Source organism: Homarus americanus, unplaced genomic scaffold, assembly GCF_018991925.1.
Source record: "Homarus americanus isolate GMGI-L3 unplaced genomic scaffold, GMGI_Hamer_2.0 scaffold1024, whole genome shotgun sequence".
Lineage (NCBI taxonomy): Eukaryota > Metazoa > Arthropoda > Malacostraca > Decapoda > Nephropidae > Homarus > Homarus americanus.
Window position 1 is genome coordinate 1,629,799 of NW_024715228.1, and position 15,937 is coordinate 1,645,735.

Sequence of the window (15,937 nt, forward strand, 5' to 3'; positions counted from 1 at the left end):
AGTATCTGTAAAATAGTTGAACATTTTATTTTTTAATAACTAAGCTTATGATAAATTTATTTGTTGGTGACACACTGTGCCACTGCATCTTGGACTTGATCCTAAGTTGGATGTGAAAAGGATGTTGTCCTATGTGACCCTATCTAGCATCACATGTTTTCTCTGGGTAATTTGGTTTCCTCCTGTACCATACTAACACTGAACCCTTGACTAATGAAGGAGACACTCATTAGGAAAAATGGAGAGATTAATCAAGCCACTGGATTTCTTTTTTCTGTTAGAGAATTAGATTAAAAATACTGTAGTTAAAGGTTGGCTGGTAGTCTTTGATTACTTCAGGGAGATGTGACCCTGCCTTGCCAGATGTTCCCACCCTGTGGGATGGTGTTTGGAAGGGGATCCAGCTTTAAAACTTTGCTTCAACACGCCTGATGACAACTGGGTCACCAGAGCTGTATCCGTCCCTTGGTTTTTTATGCATATACTGGGCAGTTGCCCTTAGATTATAGAGGTAAGCAGGGGGAGAGGATATCCCATTCTGGCTTCACCCAACAGCTTGCTGTATGGTAATCACAAGTAACCCTTGCAGATGTGGACATTGGCATTTAATTCATGATGATTTAACTTTAGCTACTCTAGCTGCTGAAATTAGTAGACAAGTGATGACAAAATCCCTGTCAAGAAAAATCTCGCCCTACAGTAGATCCTCACCTTAATGCGACAGTTGGATAATTATCCTTAAGTTGTGCTCTTATAGTAAATTAAATAGCAAAGCAGGTTTATATGCACATTGACTATTATGCATGAAGGGTAGTTAGCTGGTATTACCCATAAATGTCTGTTGATAATTGTAAAACATGAGTGAGCAATATAACTCATTGACTGTTTGGCATATTTTCTGGATTGTAAAAAAACCCAAGTAGTAAAGGTTTGGTGTTTGATAAAGAAAAAATCTTTTAAGTAGCTGTGAAGTGCAAGTTCGTATAATACACTCTTCATTGTTTTTCTCAACCTATCACAGTGACGGTGTCCTTATGCTTATGAAAATACTTCTCTTGCAGTGGGGAGTCACCAGAGGAAGCCTATGAATCTGATGACCCGGAAATCCACTGTGAATATGACAATGTCAGGACAAGGTTAGTCTTATCTTTGCCTCTCTCCATAACAACTTGGGTAGATCTCACTCATTCTTCTCATGTTTGGGTTACAGTACTGTGAAAGTTTTTGTTTTTCAATTAATATTGATACCTTTTGAATTTTCATTGAATTAATGAGATAAAAGGCATTGGAGAGGTAGCCAATAGAATATATTTTTCATGGGTCTCTATGATGCAGAGGAGAATACAGTATACGGCCTTCATTGCTGCCACATTAGCATCCTTATCCTCATATTTTGCCCTATCATGTTGTATAGATGGCTGTTGTACAGTACTGTAGTGTACATGCATTGACTATGATCATTTACATATTAATGGATTGTTTTTGTTTTTTCTGTAAATTGTTGCTGATAATTTTTTTTTTTGGGTAGGATATCAGTAATAGGTTGTGTTTATATATACTGTATTTTGTTATCTTTACTGGACTTATCGAAGAAAGTTGATATGTGATAAAACTCAAGAAAATGTTGTATCTGATGTCTGATAAAGAAAAAAAAATCTTTATTTTAGTGACTAAGATGGAAGATGGTAGGGTACACTCAGAGCTGGATTAAGGCATAGGCCAGGTAGGTTATGGCCTAGGGCCCCGCAAACTCTTAATCTGGCCCTGGGTACACTATGATGTCCTGTGTTAATTTGTGTTTGAATTACTTATAAGAAGTACTGTACTGTTATGTATACTTCTTTTGCAGAGAGGATCATGAAATGGAGGTTGAGGAGATCCTTAATCTGCCAAGGATTCCTGTGGTGAGGTGAGTTTTCCCCTTTACCAATTTCACGTGACTAATCATTCTGGATATACTGTACTGTATTTGGCTACTACTGTATATAATTTTTCTAGTTGATAAGTTATGTAATTTCTTCATGTACATTGGGCCTCCCCAAGTTCGCAGATTTTTATTTTGCGGTCCTCTATTTTTTACGGATGACACCCTGGATGTATCCAAGAATGTCTGTGGGTAGTTTTAAAGTTGCCGGCATTTTCACGGCTGGGACAGGGAGCCATTCCTTCTAGAGACAGTAATTTACTTTACCAGTATTGTAAATGTGTGTGTGTGTGTGTGTGTGTGTGTGTGTGTGTGTGACACACACACACACAACACATACAAATAAATTATAATGGGAAAATCTTCTCAAATAACCAGAAACAAATTTATTAAAAATGTGACAGTCTACCCTCAAGTCCGTGCTTTATTAATAAAGTAATAAAGCACGGACTTGAGGGTAGACTGTCACATTTGAATACATTTGTTTCTGATGATTTGTGAGGATTTTCCAATTAATATTTAATTGTATGTATTTTGTGTGTGTGTGTCTAGACACACACACACACACACACACACATATACATATATACAATCGAGGTAAAAAAAATAATTGTCTTCGGGGCAAACACATAAAGGGAATATATATTTATAGTATTTGTACATAAGTAAAATTGTAACAACCCCCCCCCCCCGGTCAGAAAATGTTATTCGCGGATTCGTGCCCATTTTAAGTACCTAACCCCTGCGAATTTGGGCCCCCTCCCCCTGTATCTATTAGTTGAAAAAGAAAAGATCATGGTGTTAGACCTAATAGAATATTCTCCACAGCTCACCAAACACTGGAGAGTAATTCAATTTTTTTTAATGCTTATGGGCAGGTGCACATACATTCAGGAGCTAGGGCATGCCCAGTACAGGGGTGTACTTGCCAATAGTGCGTTTCAGAGATGTACTGACCATCCAAGCGGCTAAAAAGCCGATCAGTGAAGAGGAGGATAAAAAATAAATAAAAAAATAAACAGTCACTCCAGAACTCTCCAATAGCAGGAATAATTCTGGGGAAACTCACTCTATTCCGGATATAGGAATGAGTTTCGGAGGATAAAAATTGGGTGCATATTCCAGGAAATTCTGAGAAAATCTCTCCAAACTTCTCCATTCTCGACCAGGGAACAAATTTTATGGGGAGTTCCGAGAGATTGCATCATGCTACCACGCTTCTCCACATGCCAGGCATGTTGGTGGCCTAGTTGCTTGGCTAACTTGTGAGCTTAATTCTTATTCTGCTGCCATTGTACAAGATTTTTCCCCTTATTTGCTGCTGTGCAGTACTGTACATTACTATGTGACCCTATCGAGCATCACATGTTTTCTCTGGGTAATTTGCTTTCCTCCTGTACCATACTAACACTGAACCCTTGACTAATGAAGGAGACACTCATTAGGAAAAATGGAGAGATTAATCAAGCCACTGGATTTCTTTTTTTCTGTTAGAGAATTAGATTAAAAATACTGTAGTTAAAAGTTGGCTGGTAGTCTTTGATTACTTCAGGGAGATGTGACCCTGCCTTGCCAGATGTTCCCACCCTGCGGGATGGTGTTTGGAAGGGGATCCAGCTTTAAAACTTTGCTTCAACACGCCTGATGACAACTGGGTCACCAGAGCTGTATCCGTCCCTTGGTTTTTTATGCATATACTGGGCAGTTGCCCTTAGATTATAGAGGTAAGCAGGGGGAGAGGATATCCCATTCTGGCTTTACCCAACAGCTTGCTGTATGGTAATCACAAGTAACCCTTGCAGATGTGGACATTGGCATTTAATTCATGATGATTTAACTTTAGCTACTCTAGCTGCTGAAATTAGTAGACAAGTGATGACAAAATCCCTGTCAAGAAAAATCTCGCCCTACAGTAGATCCTCACCTTAATGCGACAGTTGGATAATTATCCTTAAGTTGTGCTCTTATAGTAAATTAAATAGCAAAGCAGGTTTATATGCACATTGACTATTATGCATAAAGGGTAGTTAGCTGGTATTACCCATAAATGTCTGTTGATAATTGTAAAACATGAGTGAGCAATATAACTCATTGACTGTTTGGCATATTTTCTGGATTGTAAAAAAAACCCAAGTAGTAAAGGTTTGGTGTTTGATAAGAAAAAATCTTTTAAGTAGCTGTGAAGTGCAAGTTCGTATAATACACTCTTCATTGTTTTTCTCAACCTATCACAGTGACGGTGTCCTTATGCTTATGAAAATACTTCTCTTGCAGTGGGGAGTCACCAAAGGAAGCCTATGAATCTGATGACCCGGAAATCCACTGTGAATATGACAATGTCAGGACAAGGTTAGTCTTATCTTTGCCTCTCTCCATAACAACTTGGGTAGATCTCACTCATTCTTCTCATGTTTGGGTTACAGTACTGTGAAAGTTTTTGTTTTTCAATTAATATTGATACCTTTTGAATTTTCATTGAATTAATGAGATAAAAGGCATTGGAGAGGTAGCCAATAGAATATATTTTTCATGGGTCTCTATGATGCAGAGGAGAATACAGTATACGGCCTTCATTACTGCCACATTAGCATCCTTATCCTCATATTTTGCCCTATCATGTTGTATAGATGGCTGTTGTACAGTACTGTAGTGTACATGCATTGACTATGATCATTTACATATTAATGGATTGTTTTTGTTTTTTCTGTAAATTGTTGCTGATAATTTTTTTTTTTGGGTAGGATATCAGTAATAGGTTGTGTTTATATATACTGTATTTTGTTATCTTTACTGGACTTATCGAAGAAAGTTGATATGTGATAAAACTCAAGAAAATGTTGTATCTGATGTCTGATAAAGAAAAAAAAATCTTTATTTTAGTGACTAAGATGGAAGATGGTAGGGTACACTCAGAGCTGGATTAAGGCATAGGCCAGGTAGGTTATGGCCTAGGGCCCCGCAAACTCTTAATCTGGCCCTGGGTACACTATGATGTCCTGTGTTAATTTGTGTTTGAATTACTTATAAGAAGTACTGTACTGTTATGTATACTTCTTTTGCAGAGAGGATCATGAAATGGAGGTTGAGGAGATCCTTAATCTGCCAAGGATTCCTGTGGTGAGGTGAGTTTTCCCCTTTACCAATTTCACGTGACTAATCATTCTGGATATACTGTACTGTATTTGGCTACTACTGTATATAATTTTTCTAGTTGATAAGTTATGTAATTTCTTCATGTACATTGGGCCTCCCCAAGTTCGCAGATTTTTATTTTGCGGTCCTCTATTTTTTACGGATGACACCCTGGATGTATCCAAGAATGTCTGTGGGTAGTTTTAAAGTTGCCGGCATTTTCACGGCTGGGACAGGGAGCCATTCCTTCTAGAGACAGTAATTTACTTTACCAGTATTGTAAATGTGTGTGTGTGTGTGTGTGTGTGTGTGTGTGTGTGTGACACACACACACACAACACATACAAATAAATTATAATGGGAAAATCTTCTCAAATAACCAGAAACAAATTTATTAAAAATGTGACAGTCTACCCTCAAGTCCGTGCTTTATTAATAAAGTAATAAAGCACGGACTTGAGGGTAGACTGTCACATTTGAATACATTTGTTTCTGATGATTTGTGAGGATTTTCCAATTAATATTTAATTGTATGTATTTTGTGTGTGTGTGTCTAGACACACACACACACACACACACACATATACATATATACAATCGAGGTAAAAAAAATAATTGTCTTCGGGGCAAACACATAAAGGGAATATATATTTATAGTATTTGTACATAAGTAAAATTGTAACAACCCCCCCCCCCCGGTCAGAAAATGTTATTCGCGGATTCGTGCCCATTTTAAGTACCTAACCCCTGCGAATTTGGGCCCCCTCCCCCTGTATCTATTAGTTGAAAAAGAAAAGATCATGGTGTTAGACCTAATAGAATATTCTCCACAGCTCACCAAACACTGGAGAGTAATTCAATTTTTTTTAATGCTTATGGGCAGGTGCACATACATTCAGGAGCTAGGGCATGCCCAGTACAGGGGTGTACTTGCCAATAGTGCGTTTCAGAGATGTACTGACCATCCAAGCGGCTAAAAAGCCGATCAGTGAAGAGGAGGATAAAAAATAAATAAAAAAATAAACAGTCACTCCAGAACTCTCCAATAGCAGGAATAATTCTGGGGAAACTCACTCTATTCCGGATATAGGAATGAGTTTCGGAGGATAAAAATTGGGTGCATATTCCAGGAAATTCTGAGAAAATCTCTCCAAACTTCTCCATTCTCGACCAGGGAACAAATTTTATGGGGAGTTCCGAGAGATTGCATCATGCTACCACGCTTCTCCACATGCCAGGCATGTTGGTGGCCTAGTTGCTTGGCTAACTTGTGAGCTTAATTCTTATTCTGCTGCCATTGTACAAGATTTTTCCCCTTATTTGCTGCTGTGCAGTACTGTACATTACTATGTGACCCTATCGAGCATCACATGTTTTCTCTGGGTAATTTGCTTTCCTCCTGTACCATACTAACACTGAACCCTTGACTAATGAAGGAGACACTCATTAGGAAAAATGGAGAGATTAATCAAGCCACTGGATTTCTTTTTTTCTGTTAGAGAATTAGATTAAAAATACTGTAGTTAAAAGTTGGCTGGTAGTCTTTGATTACTTCAGGGAGATGTGACCCTGCCTTGCCAGATGTTCCCACCCTGCGGGATGGTGTTTGGAAGGGGATCCAGCTTTAAAACTTTGCTTCAACACGCCTGATGACAACTGGGTCACCAGAGCTGTATCCGTCCCTTGGTTTTTTATGCATATACTGGGCAGTTGCCCTTAGATTATAGAGGTAAGCAGGGGGAGAGGATATCCCATTCTGGCTTTACCCAACAGCTTGCTGTATGGTAATCACAAGTAACCCTTGCAGATGTGGACATTGGCATTTAATTCATGATGATTTAACTTTAGCTACTCTAGCTGCTGAAATTAGTAGACAAGTGATGACAAAATCCCTGTCAAGAAAAATCTCGCCCTACAGTAGATCCTCACCTTAATGCGACAGTTGGATAATTATCCTTAAGTTGTGCTCTTATAGTAAATTAAATAGCAAAGCAGGTTTATATGCACATTGACTATTATGCATAAAGGGTAGTTAGCTGGTATTACCCATAAATGTCTGTTGATAATTGTAAAACATGAGTGAGCAATATAACTCATTGACTGTTTGGCATATTTTCTGGATTGTAAAAAAAACCCAAGTAGTAAAGGTTTGGTGTTTGATAAGAAAAAATCTTTTAAGTAGCTGTGAAGTGCAAGTTCGTATAATACACTCTTCATTGTTTTTCTCAACCTATCACAGTGACGGTGTCCTTATGCTTATGAAAATACTTCTCTTGCAGTGGGGAGTCACCAAAGGAAGCCTATGAATCTGATGACCCGGAAATCCACTGTGAATATGACAATGTCAGGACAAGGTTAGTCTTATCTTTGCCTCTCTCCATAACAACTTGGGTAGATCTCACTCATTCTTCTCATGTTTGGGTTACAGTACTGTGAAAGTTTTTGTTTTTCAATTAATATTGATACCTTTTGAATTTTCATTGAATTAATGAGATAAAAGGCATTGGAGAGGTAGCCAATAGAATATATTTTTCATGGGTCTCTATGATGCAGAGGAGAATACAGTATACGGCCTTCATTACTGCCACATTAGCATCCTTATCCTCATATTTTGCCCTATCATGTTGTATAGATGGCTGTTGTACAGTACTGTAGTGTACATGCATTGACTATGATCATTTACATATTAATGGATTGTTTTTGTTTTTTCTGTAAATTGTTGCTGATAATTTTTTTTTTTGGGTAGGATATCAGTAATAGGTTGTGTTTATATATACTGTATTTTGTTATCTTTACTGGACTTATCGAAGAAAGTTGATATGTGATAAAACTCAAGAAAATGTTGTATCTGATGTCTGATAAAGAAAAAAAAATCTTTATTTTAGTGACTAAGATGGAAGATGGTAGGGTACACTCAGAGCTGGATTAAGGCATAGGCCAGGTAGGTTATGGCCTAGGGCCCCGCAAACTCTTAATCTGGCCCTGGGTACACTATGATGTCCTGTGTTAATTTGTGTTTGAATTACTTATAAGAAGTACTGTACTGTTATGTATACTTCTTTTGCAGAGAGGATCATGAAATGGAGGTTGAGGAGATCCTTAATCTGCTAAGGATTCCTGTGGTGAGGTGAGTTTTCCCCTTTACCAATTTCACGTGACTAATCATTCTGGATACAAGGTCTGTCCAATAAGAAACAGAACTTTTTAAATATTGCGCCAACGAGCCGGCGCAGCGTGCTCGCGATGGGAGCTCTGTGTAGCGGTGACCTTGACCTTTAGTCTAACACTAGCCGCATCATGGCACGTCAATTAGTCATCGAGCTACATGTGCTAGAGTGAACGTGTCTTTAGTGCACTTGGCGATTTCTTGCAAGTTGAACAATGAAGGATCTTGAAGAGCAACGCGTTTGAGTGATATTTTTAAGGAGACTTTTAAGGAGACTTTTCAAATGTTGCAACAGGCTGAAGGGGAGGATTGTTTGAGCTGTACACAATATCACGTGTGGTACCAGTGTTTCAAAAGGGGAAGAACATTCACCGAAGACGATCTCAAATCTGGATGTCAGAGTCGCTCAAATGTGGAGGTGATGTTGATCGTCTTTTTTGATTGGAAGGGCGTCGTTCATCATGAGTTTGTTCCACGTGGTCAGACAGTCTATAAAGAGTTTTATGTGGAGGTCCTGAAGTGTTTGAGGGAGGCAGTGTGAAGGAAGAGGCCTGAGGTGTGGACAAACAAGACCTGGATTCTGCACCATGACAATGCACCTGCTCACGCGTCGCTCTTTATCCGTGACTTTTTGGTGAAGTACGAGACGACTATCGTCCTCCAGCCGCCCTACTCTCCAGATTTGGCCACTGCGGACTTTTTTTTGTTCCCAAAGTTGAAATCCACCCTGAGACGTCGCCGATTTCAAATGATAGAAGAAACTTCGCTACGAGACCTGCACACCATCCCTCAAAACGCGTTCCAGGACACGTTCCAGAACCGGAAAAAAACGTTGGGAGCAGTGTATCAACAGTGGAGGGGGGTACTTTGAAGGAGACAAGTCTGATTAAGTTGTAAGTAAAGTAATAATATTTTTTTTAAAAGGTTCGGTTTCCTTTTGGACAGACCTCGTATATTTGGCTACTACTGTACAGTATATGCTTTTTCTAGTTGATAAGTTATGTAATTTCTGCACTGGAAATTAATTAAACCTTTTTTTAATGCTTAGATGCTGGTGCAGATACATTCCAGTATGGTAATGCATTTCCGATGATGAAAATGAGGTGCTTTTCCAGAACAATTCCTAAAAAATCTCTCCAAACCTCTCCGTTCTGGGCTTTGGAACAAATTTTGTGGCGAATTTTGAGAGTTTGCAGATTGCATCATGCTCCCATGTGTCAGGCATGTGGGTGGGCTAGCTGCTCTTGCTAGCTGCTGTTTTTGCTTACTATTTGTGTTGTGCAGTACAGTACTGTACATTACTGTACCACAGGGCTATTCAATTACTTTAGGATGGGGGACAGATTATGAAATTGAAATTGACAGGGGGGGCCTTACATTTTCAACTTTAAATTTCTGATCTAAGCACTTACACATGAACATAAAAAGCAACAATAAACAGGTAAAATTTTCTTATAAGTACTTTTATTTAACTGTATTGCACCGAATTTATGCATTTAAACATAAATAGTGATGCAATTGGCTACATTAAGTGCAAAATGGACACATTGTGGTTAGGCAAAACTCAGTGAGTCACTGATATACAGTACATATTTCTTTGTTTTTATTTCTGTATGTGTGACAAGTACCAGTTTATCAGAGTACTTCAACTTGCCTAGCTTATACTACACATGGGTAAGCAGGCGACCAAATTGATGTGTATACGGTAAGCATCTCAAGGGGCACTACTCAGTCGAGTGTCCTTACCTGGAGCTAGCAGATGCTCGCCCCACAAGGGGTCACAGGTCAAGGCTGAAGAAGCCGCAATTCCAGCAAACTGTGAGGGCAAACCTTTTCGGAGTGAGAGTTGTGAACTCTTGGAATAATCTGTCAGAGAGTGTTGTGATGGTACCGGGTGTGAGCTCTTTCAAGGCCAGACTTGACCAACACTAGAGCAGGTTCAAGTACATTCAAGAGCTGGTGCATGCCCACTACTTGCCAACAGTGCATAACAGAGACGTGACCGATTGTCCAAGTGGCTATTGAGCTGATTAGTGGTGAAGAGGATAAGTAAAAGTAAAAGGGCAATTAGAAATGACTCAATGGCCAGTTAATTTGCCTGTTGTACCAGGACACAATCAGTCGAGAATATAGTGTCAAAGACGTGTTAATATGTTAAAAGTGATTACAGTTATGTATACTGTACTGTAACCCGCTATTCACAGGTACACGTGATGATTTTCTCCCATTAATCACCACACACTGGTTTTGGTTATGAAGAAAATCTCTGATCCACGCAAGGACACTTCCCTGAATACCGTACCCTTCCAGTTTAATTCTAAGTCTTTCATGGGGTGTGCTGTCGAAATCCTTGGAAAAATCCAGATACTTGTACTCTATATACAAGGTATTGATATTGCTGCCCTGTTCCAGAATTTTAGTTCAAACATCCAGCGCCGAAGGAGTAATTGTGTCAAGCAGGAGCTTCCCAGCATAAAACCATGCTGGCAGTCCTTTATAAGGTTGTTTCTTAGCATATGCTCCATCATGGCATGTCTTATAATGCCCACTAGTACTTGACATATTATGGTCAGGGTCACTTGTCTATAATTATTTGTGGAGTGGTGATTGCCTTGCTTGAATATAGGACTCACAAACCATCTTCCAGTCACTGGAAACATTTTACTCATCCAGGCATCTACTGAACAAGATCTTAAGGGGCTCAGCAGGGCCATTGCACAACTCTCTTAGCACTCTGGGATGCATCATGTCGGGGCCGGGGCTCTTATGAACTTTTAACTTTGACAATTTATTTATTTTACCCCCTTTTGAGAACACAATGTTGGTAAGCGCTGTGTGAGGAAGTGTGTTTACATCATCTCTCATGAACACTGAGGAAAAGAATTTGTTTAACACCTCCTTGTATTCCTGGAGCCATTGGGTTTGGTCTTGGGTATATATTTGTCAATCAAATAGTTAACTTTACTGGCTGTGATGTTCAACATAGTGTATGCATTCTTGTATCTATGAAAGTCAGGCCGGTGAATACCCTTCACCCCATCGTAATCACCTTTTTAATATTTGACCCTTAGCCTGCTTTTATTGTGTACCAAGTAATAGATAAATCTGGAGGACAACGTTATGTGGTGACAAGTTAAATGAGATAAAAATAATTAAATAAATTCCTGTCGCTGTGGTCGGATGAAGAAAAATATTTTAGTGGCTGTAAAATACACAGAGGCGTGGTACTCTGTCTGATTTTAACCATCTGAGTGTCCTTGTGGAGGGATTACTTGTAAATATATTTCTCTTTCAGGGAGCATCGCTTTTCACAGGAAAGCCTGGGTGAAGAAATTGTGCCCGTAGTTGTCCTTCCTGGTTCTCCACAGGAAAACCTGGGTGAAGAAAGGATGGTTCAATGGATTGAGGAAAATCCCATGCAAAAGTGAGTTTTTCATTCTCTTTTTCAAATAACCAACCACTCAAGCATATCCCTCCCACTTTTGATATGTTTGAGTTACCATGAAATTAATTAATCAGTTGATATCATAATTAACACAGTAAGTTGACCCCCCCCCCCAAAATCTTAAAGATTAACCTTATAGAATATATTCACCATAACCAATAGCTAAGTAATACTACAGAAAAAAAATTGCTGTCACTTGCATACATATCTTCATATTGTGCTTCATATCATTGAGTAGCTAAACTGACACATTGCATATTGACCCTTTTATGTAGTACATGTTGTAATTGGTTTGTTTTCATGTTTTTCCTGTAAATGGGTGCTGGTAACACCATAATGCTGAATGTTTATTGTAAGACATGCCAGTACTTGCCAACAGTGTATAATAGAGTGGCTACCAGGCTGATCAGTGGTTAAGAGAATAATGTAAGACACCAGTCAATGTTTGTTCACATTGAATTTTGGGTTTCTTTCCTGGGCTTGAAAAAGAAAATTCAGGGTTAATAAAACTCAAAAGGTTATTGGACCTAGCTAGGGTTTAATGAAGTCAGTTTTTTCACTGGGTGTAATATCAAGACTGTTATGGTATACATAGCACTATCTGTCTCCTATGTAGATTACAGTTGTTTTTTACTTTTCTATTACAGTTCTGTGCCTTAAGTCACTTCAGGAAATTTTTCTATAGAAGATACTGTACTGTATATGCTTTCTTACCTTTGGAAAGACAAAACAAAAAATTTCCTCCCAAACATGTGCATGCCTGTGTACTACAAGTGATTCCCAAATTTTCAATTTCACAGACCAGCAGTGTGTGTGAATTAGATTCTGTGTACTGGTAATTGCAAATATTTTATACAGAATTTACATAATCCATATACAGTAGCATGAGATTAGGACTGATAATTATAGGTAAATATAACTTTGGTGATACAGCATATCGTTTTAGAAATTATAGTGGGGAAAATGGGGTATAGGACCGAAGACTCAAAAAATACCCCCAAAAATGTTTTTAAGAGTTTTATTTTACTAAACATTGATAACAGCTCACTAGTGAGCCTTTACTGTAATATGTACAGGTGCATTCTATATATTCCTGTCTTCTGATAATATTAGCACATTACTGTTGGTTATTATGGTAAAAAAAAAGATAACTTGAGAAAAAGCAGAGTGGAATGCAAAATAGTCTACCCTGCTGACTGAATGATTGACTGACTGAGGACTAACTAATTATCCACCTGGCCACCCAGGAGTCAGCTGACAGTTGCCTTGCCACAGATTATATGAAAGTTATTTTTTACCACTTAGCTGAGCATAATGTTATTGTTAATAATGACAGCTAAGGTTGAAGAAGCCACAAGTCCAGAAAACTGTGAGGGCAAACTTTTTTGGAGTGAGAATTGTGAACTCTTGGAACAACCTGCCAGAGTGTGTTGTGACGGCATCAAGTGTGAGCTCTTTCAAGACCAGACTTGACCAACACTGGAGCAGATTCAGATACATTCAGGAGCCGGTGCATGCCCAGTACTTGCCAACAGTGTGTATCAGAGACGTGACTAACTGCTCAAGTTGCTGGTTTTGAAAGAGCTCGCACCCAGTACCGACACAACACTCAGACAGATTGTCCCAAGAGTTTACAATTCTCACTTTTGATAGGTTGCCCTCAAAATTTTATGGACTTGTGGCTTCTTCAACCTTGAGCTGTGACCCCTTGTGGGGCAGGCGTCTGCCAGCTCTAAGTAGAGACACTCGACCGAGTAGTGCCCTCTGAGATGCTTATAAACTTCAGTTAGGTCATCCCTTGTTATGACCACGGTCATACATGTTAGTTCACGTAAAATCATACTATTTATATTACGCTCAATAGCCCACAAAACATGTAGCTATGCCTTCTTTGTTGAGTCCTCCGTCTGAGGAATCCGTTTTCTCATTGCTTCAGGACGCCTGAGTCCTCAGTTTTCTCTCAATCTTGGAGTGCACCCGAGACTCCGTTATTCCTTAGTATCTTGGGGCACGACACAAAAGTTGAAATTGCCACTGTAGTTGTCTACGTTAAGTCAAATTAGATATGTCTTATTACATATGAAACATTCAAGATCCCTTGCGAGTGATGTTGAAAGCTTCAACTGTCTTATATGTTAGTAAAACTTGTTAAATAAGCAAGTGTCAAGTCTGCCAGTAAGAATGGCATCTCCTAATATCATCCGTGGGGGATAGCCATGAGTTTCCAAGTTCTACTGAAATTAGAACATTTTAGTGCCCAAACCTCAGAGAATCTGATGTTTGTATTATAATTATTGTCATTTGTCTATTTAAGACAGTCATTAATCTCCTGAAAATAATCTGTCAAACTATATCTCCAAGATCTCAACGTATAACCATAGAGGGCCCTTGTGTGTAGTTTTGCTGAGCCTGTAAAAGTAGCATTGTTAGTGTGTGTATTTGGCATCCATTTCACTTCTTCCTGGCAAGCTCAATCTCTCATTAGATTATAAAAATAGACACAAGAAATTCACCTGACCCATGACACTGATTTTCATAGTTAAATGTACAACAGCCGATTTAAATGTAATTTCTGTCATTGTTTAATTAGCCTTTCTGGCATGTCTGGCGCATGGCTGAGTGCCAGATGCCCATATATAAACAAATGCACGAGGAAGACTCACACGCTCGTTACTCTTCCTCATTGCATCTCCAGGTATGTGAACGTTTGTTTCCCGCCGTCATGTTAAGTCAGTTTAACTCGGTTGAATTTTGTGAATATCAGTGTTCATGTTTTAACATAATGAAATGATCATGTACCAAGTATAATTAAAGTAAAGTAAGTATCGTCTGTATCGTTGCCAGACTTATGTTATGTGTAGTTGAGGTTAGACCTTTTAACACGCTCGTTACTCTTCCTCATTGCATCTCCAGGCATAGATTGGGTGTATGCTGAATCCACAGTAGCTGCATACCAACTGGCTGGCTGTCTTTCAGGATGTCGTTAATTCGGCACAATTAAATTGTGCGAGTCCCGCACCTAGGGAACTAAGCCAGCGGGAGGAACTCCCTCGCAGTGTGTCGGACTGCAACCGACCCTAACAGCGTGCTCCATTTGTTGGTGTAGCACCAGTGACTGGCCCTGGTGTGCTACTCACCAAACAGTATTGGTGTACATGATTGGGGATAATTAGCAGAAATATAGTTGTCCCATGTTGAGTAGTGAACCCATAAATATTGATATTACCAGTAATAACGTTTGTTATGTGGGTTGTGATGTACTGTACATCATTCTTATATACTACCAACTGAGTTCTAGTAAATGTTCCATGTTGTTCATTCCAAATAACATGATGTTATAAATATGTTAATTTGGGAAATTGTCAAGTGTGTCAAATAACCATCTGTATTGACAACGAAATAGCATAATGATTGTTTAATGTTGTAACCAAGAATTGAAGATCTATTTTGCTACTTGTAAAAGTAAGACCTAAGGGTCCAGTCCTATCTGAGCGTGTAAAATAACCATCTTATTTGTCAAAGAAAAAGTATAAAAGTTGTTTAATGATGTAACAAGTAATTGAAGATCTATTTTATGAATTGTAAAGTAAGACCTTAGGGTCTAGTCTTAGCCGAGTGTGTTAAATTGACATCTTATCCACTCTTAATCTAATAAATATTGATTTAGTAAACGACGAGTATCACCGCTCTATTTCTTATAACATTTCGTTCTCAGAAAATAACTATTGTAACTCACGTGCCTATAAGCTCGCTATCACGCTACCTAACAGTTTAATGAGGTATGTTATATTCTAATAAAAGTCTGGGTGGTGGCAGGCTGCCATTGTAAGTATAATAAGTGGTTTTCCCAGACTAATCCATGGTATAGAATATAACTAAGGCATGATAATAAATTGAGAGAGAGAAAGGTAAAATATAGAAATAAAATAAATAAACACAGTGAAATAAAGAAGAAAATATATAAAATCTAGAAAAGAAAATAATATATATGACAAGAAATAAAGCATAGAAAAGAATATTAACTTAGAAAATATAAGTAAAGAAATACCGTATAAGATATGTACATAGAGAAAGAAAGACTTAGAAAATGAAATTATTAATATATACACAACAAGAGATAACTAGAAAAATCTGTCTTAAACAGCTATAGATAAAAGAAATAAGAATAAGAGTAAAATGAAAAATGAAACAGCCAGCAAAACTCCCCCCCTTACAACCTTGCCTGTCTATAGTTCGTATAAGCTAGGTAGTTGCAGGCATTCTAATTTTA

General features: G+C 38.4%; 1 protein-coding gene across 7 annotated transcripts in view; it reads left to right on the forward strand.

The window, feature by feature from the left end:
• The window catches only part of LOC121855468, a 29,320-nt gene that overhangs the window by 10,528 nt on the left and 2,855 nt on the right, over positions 1 to 15,937 (forward strand). For 3 of the 7 annotated variants that reach the window (XM_042350416.1, XM_042350462.1, XM_042350454.1), the window contains exons 3-10: positions 1,062 to 1,136; positions 1,850 to 1,909; positions 4,199 to 4,273; positions 4,987 to 5,046; positions 7,336 to 7,410; positions 8,124 to 8,183; positions 11,518 to 11,646; positions 14,258 to 14,574. In XM_042350416.1, coding sequence (XP_042206350.1) covers positions 1,062 to 1,136; positions 1,850 to 1,909; positions 4,199 to 4,273; positions 4,987 to 5,046; positions 7,336 to 7,410; positions 8,124 to 8,183; positions 11,518 to 11,646; positions 14,258 to 14,396 — 673 coding nt within the window. In that variant the 3' untranslated portion in view covers positions 14,397 to 14,574. The other 4 variants (XM_042350426.1, XM_042350445.1, XM_042350435.1 and 1 more) reach the window with 4 other exon arrangements.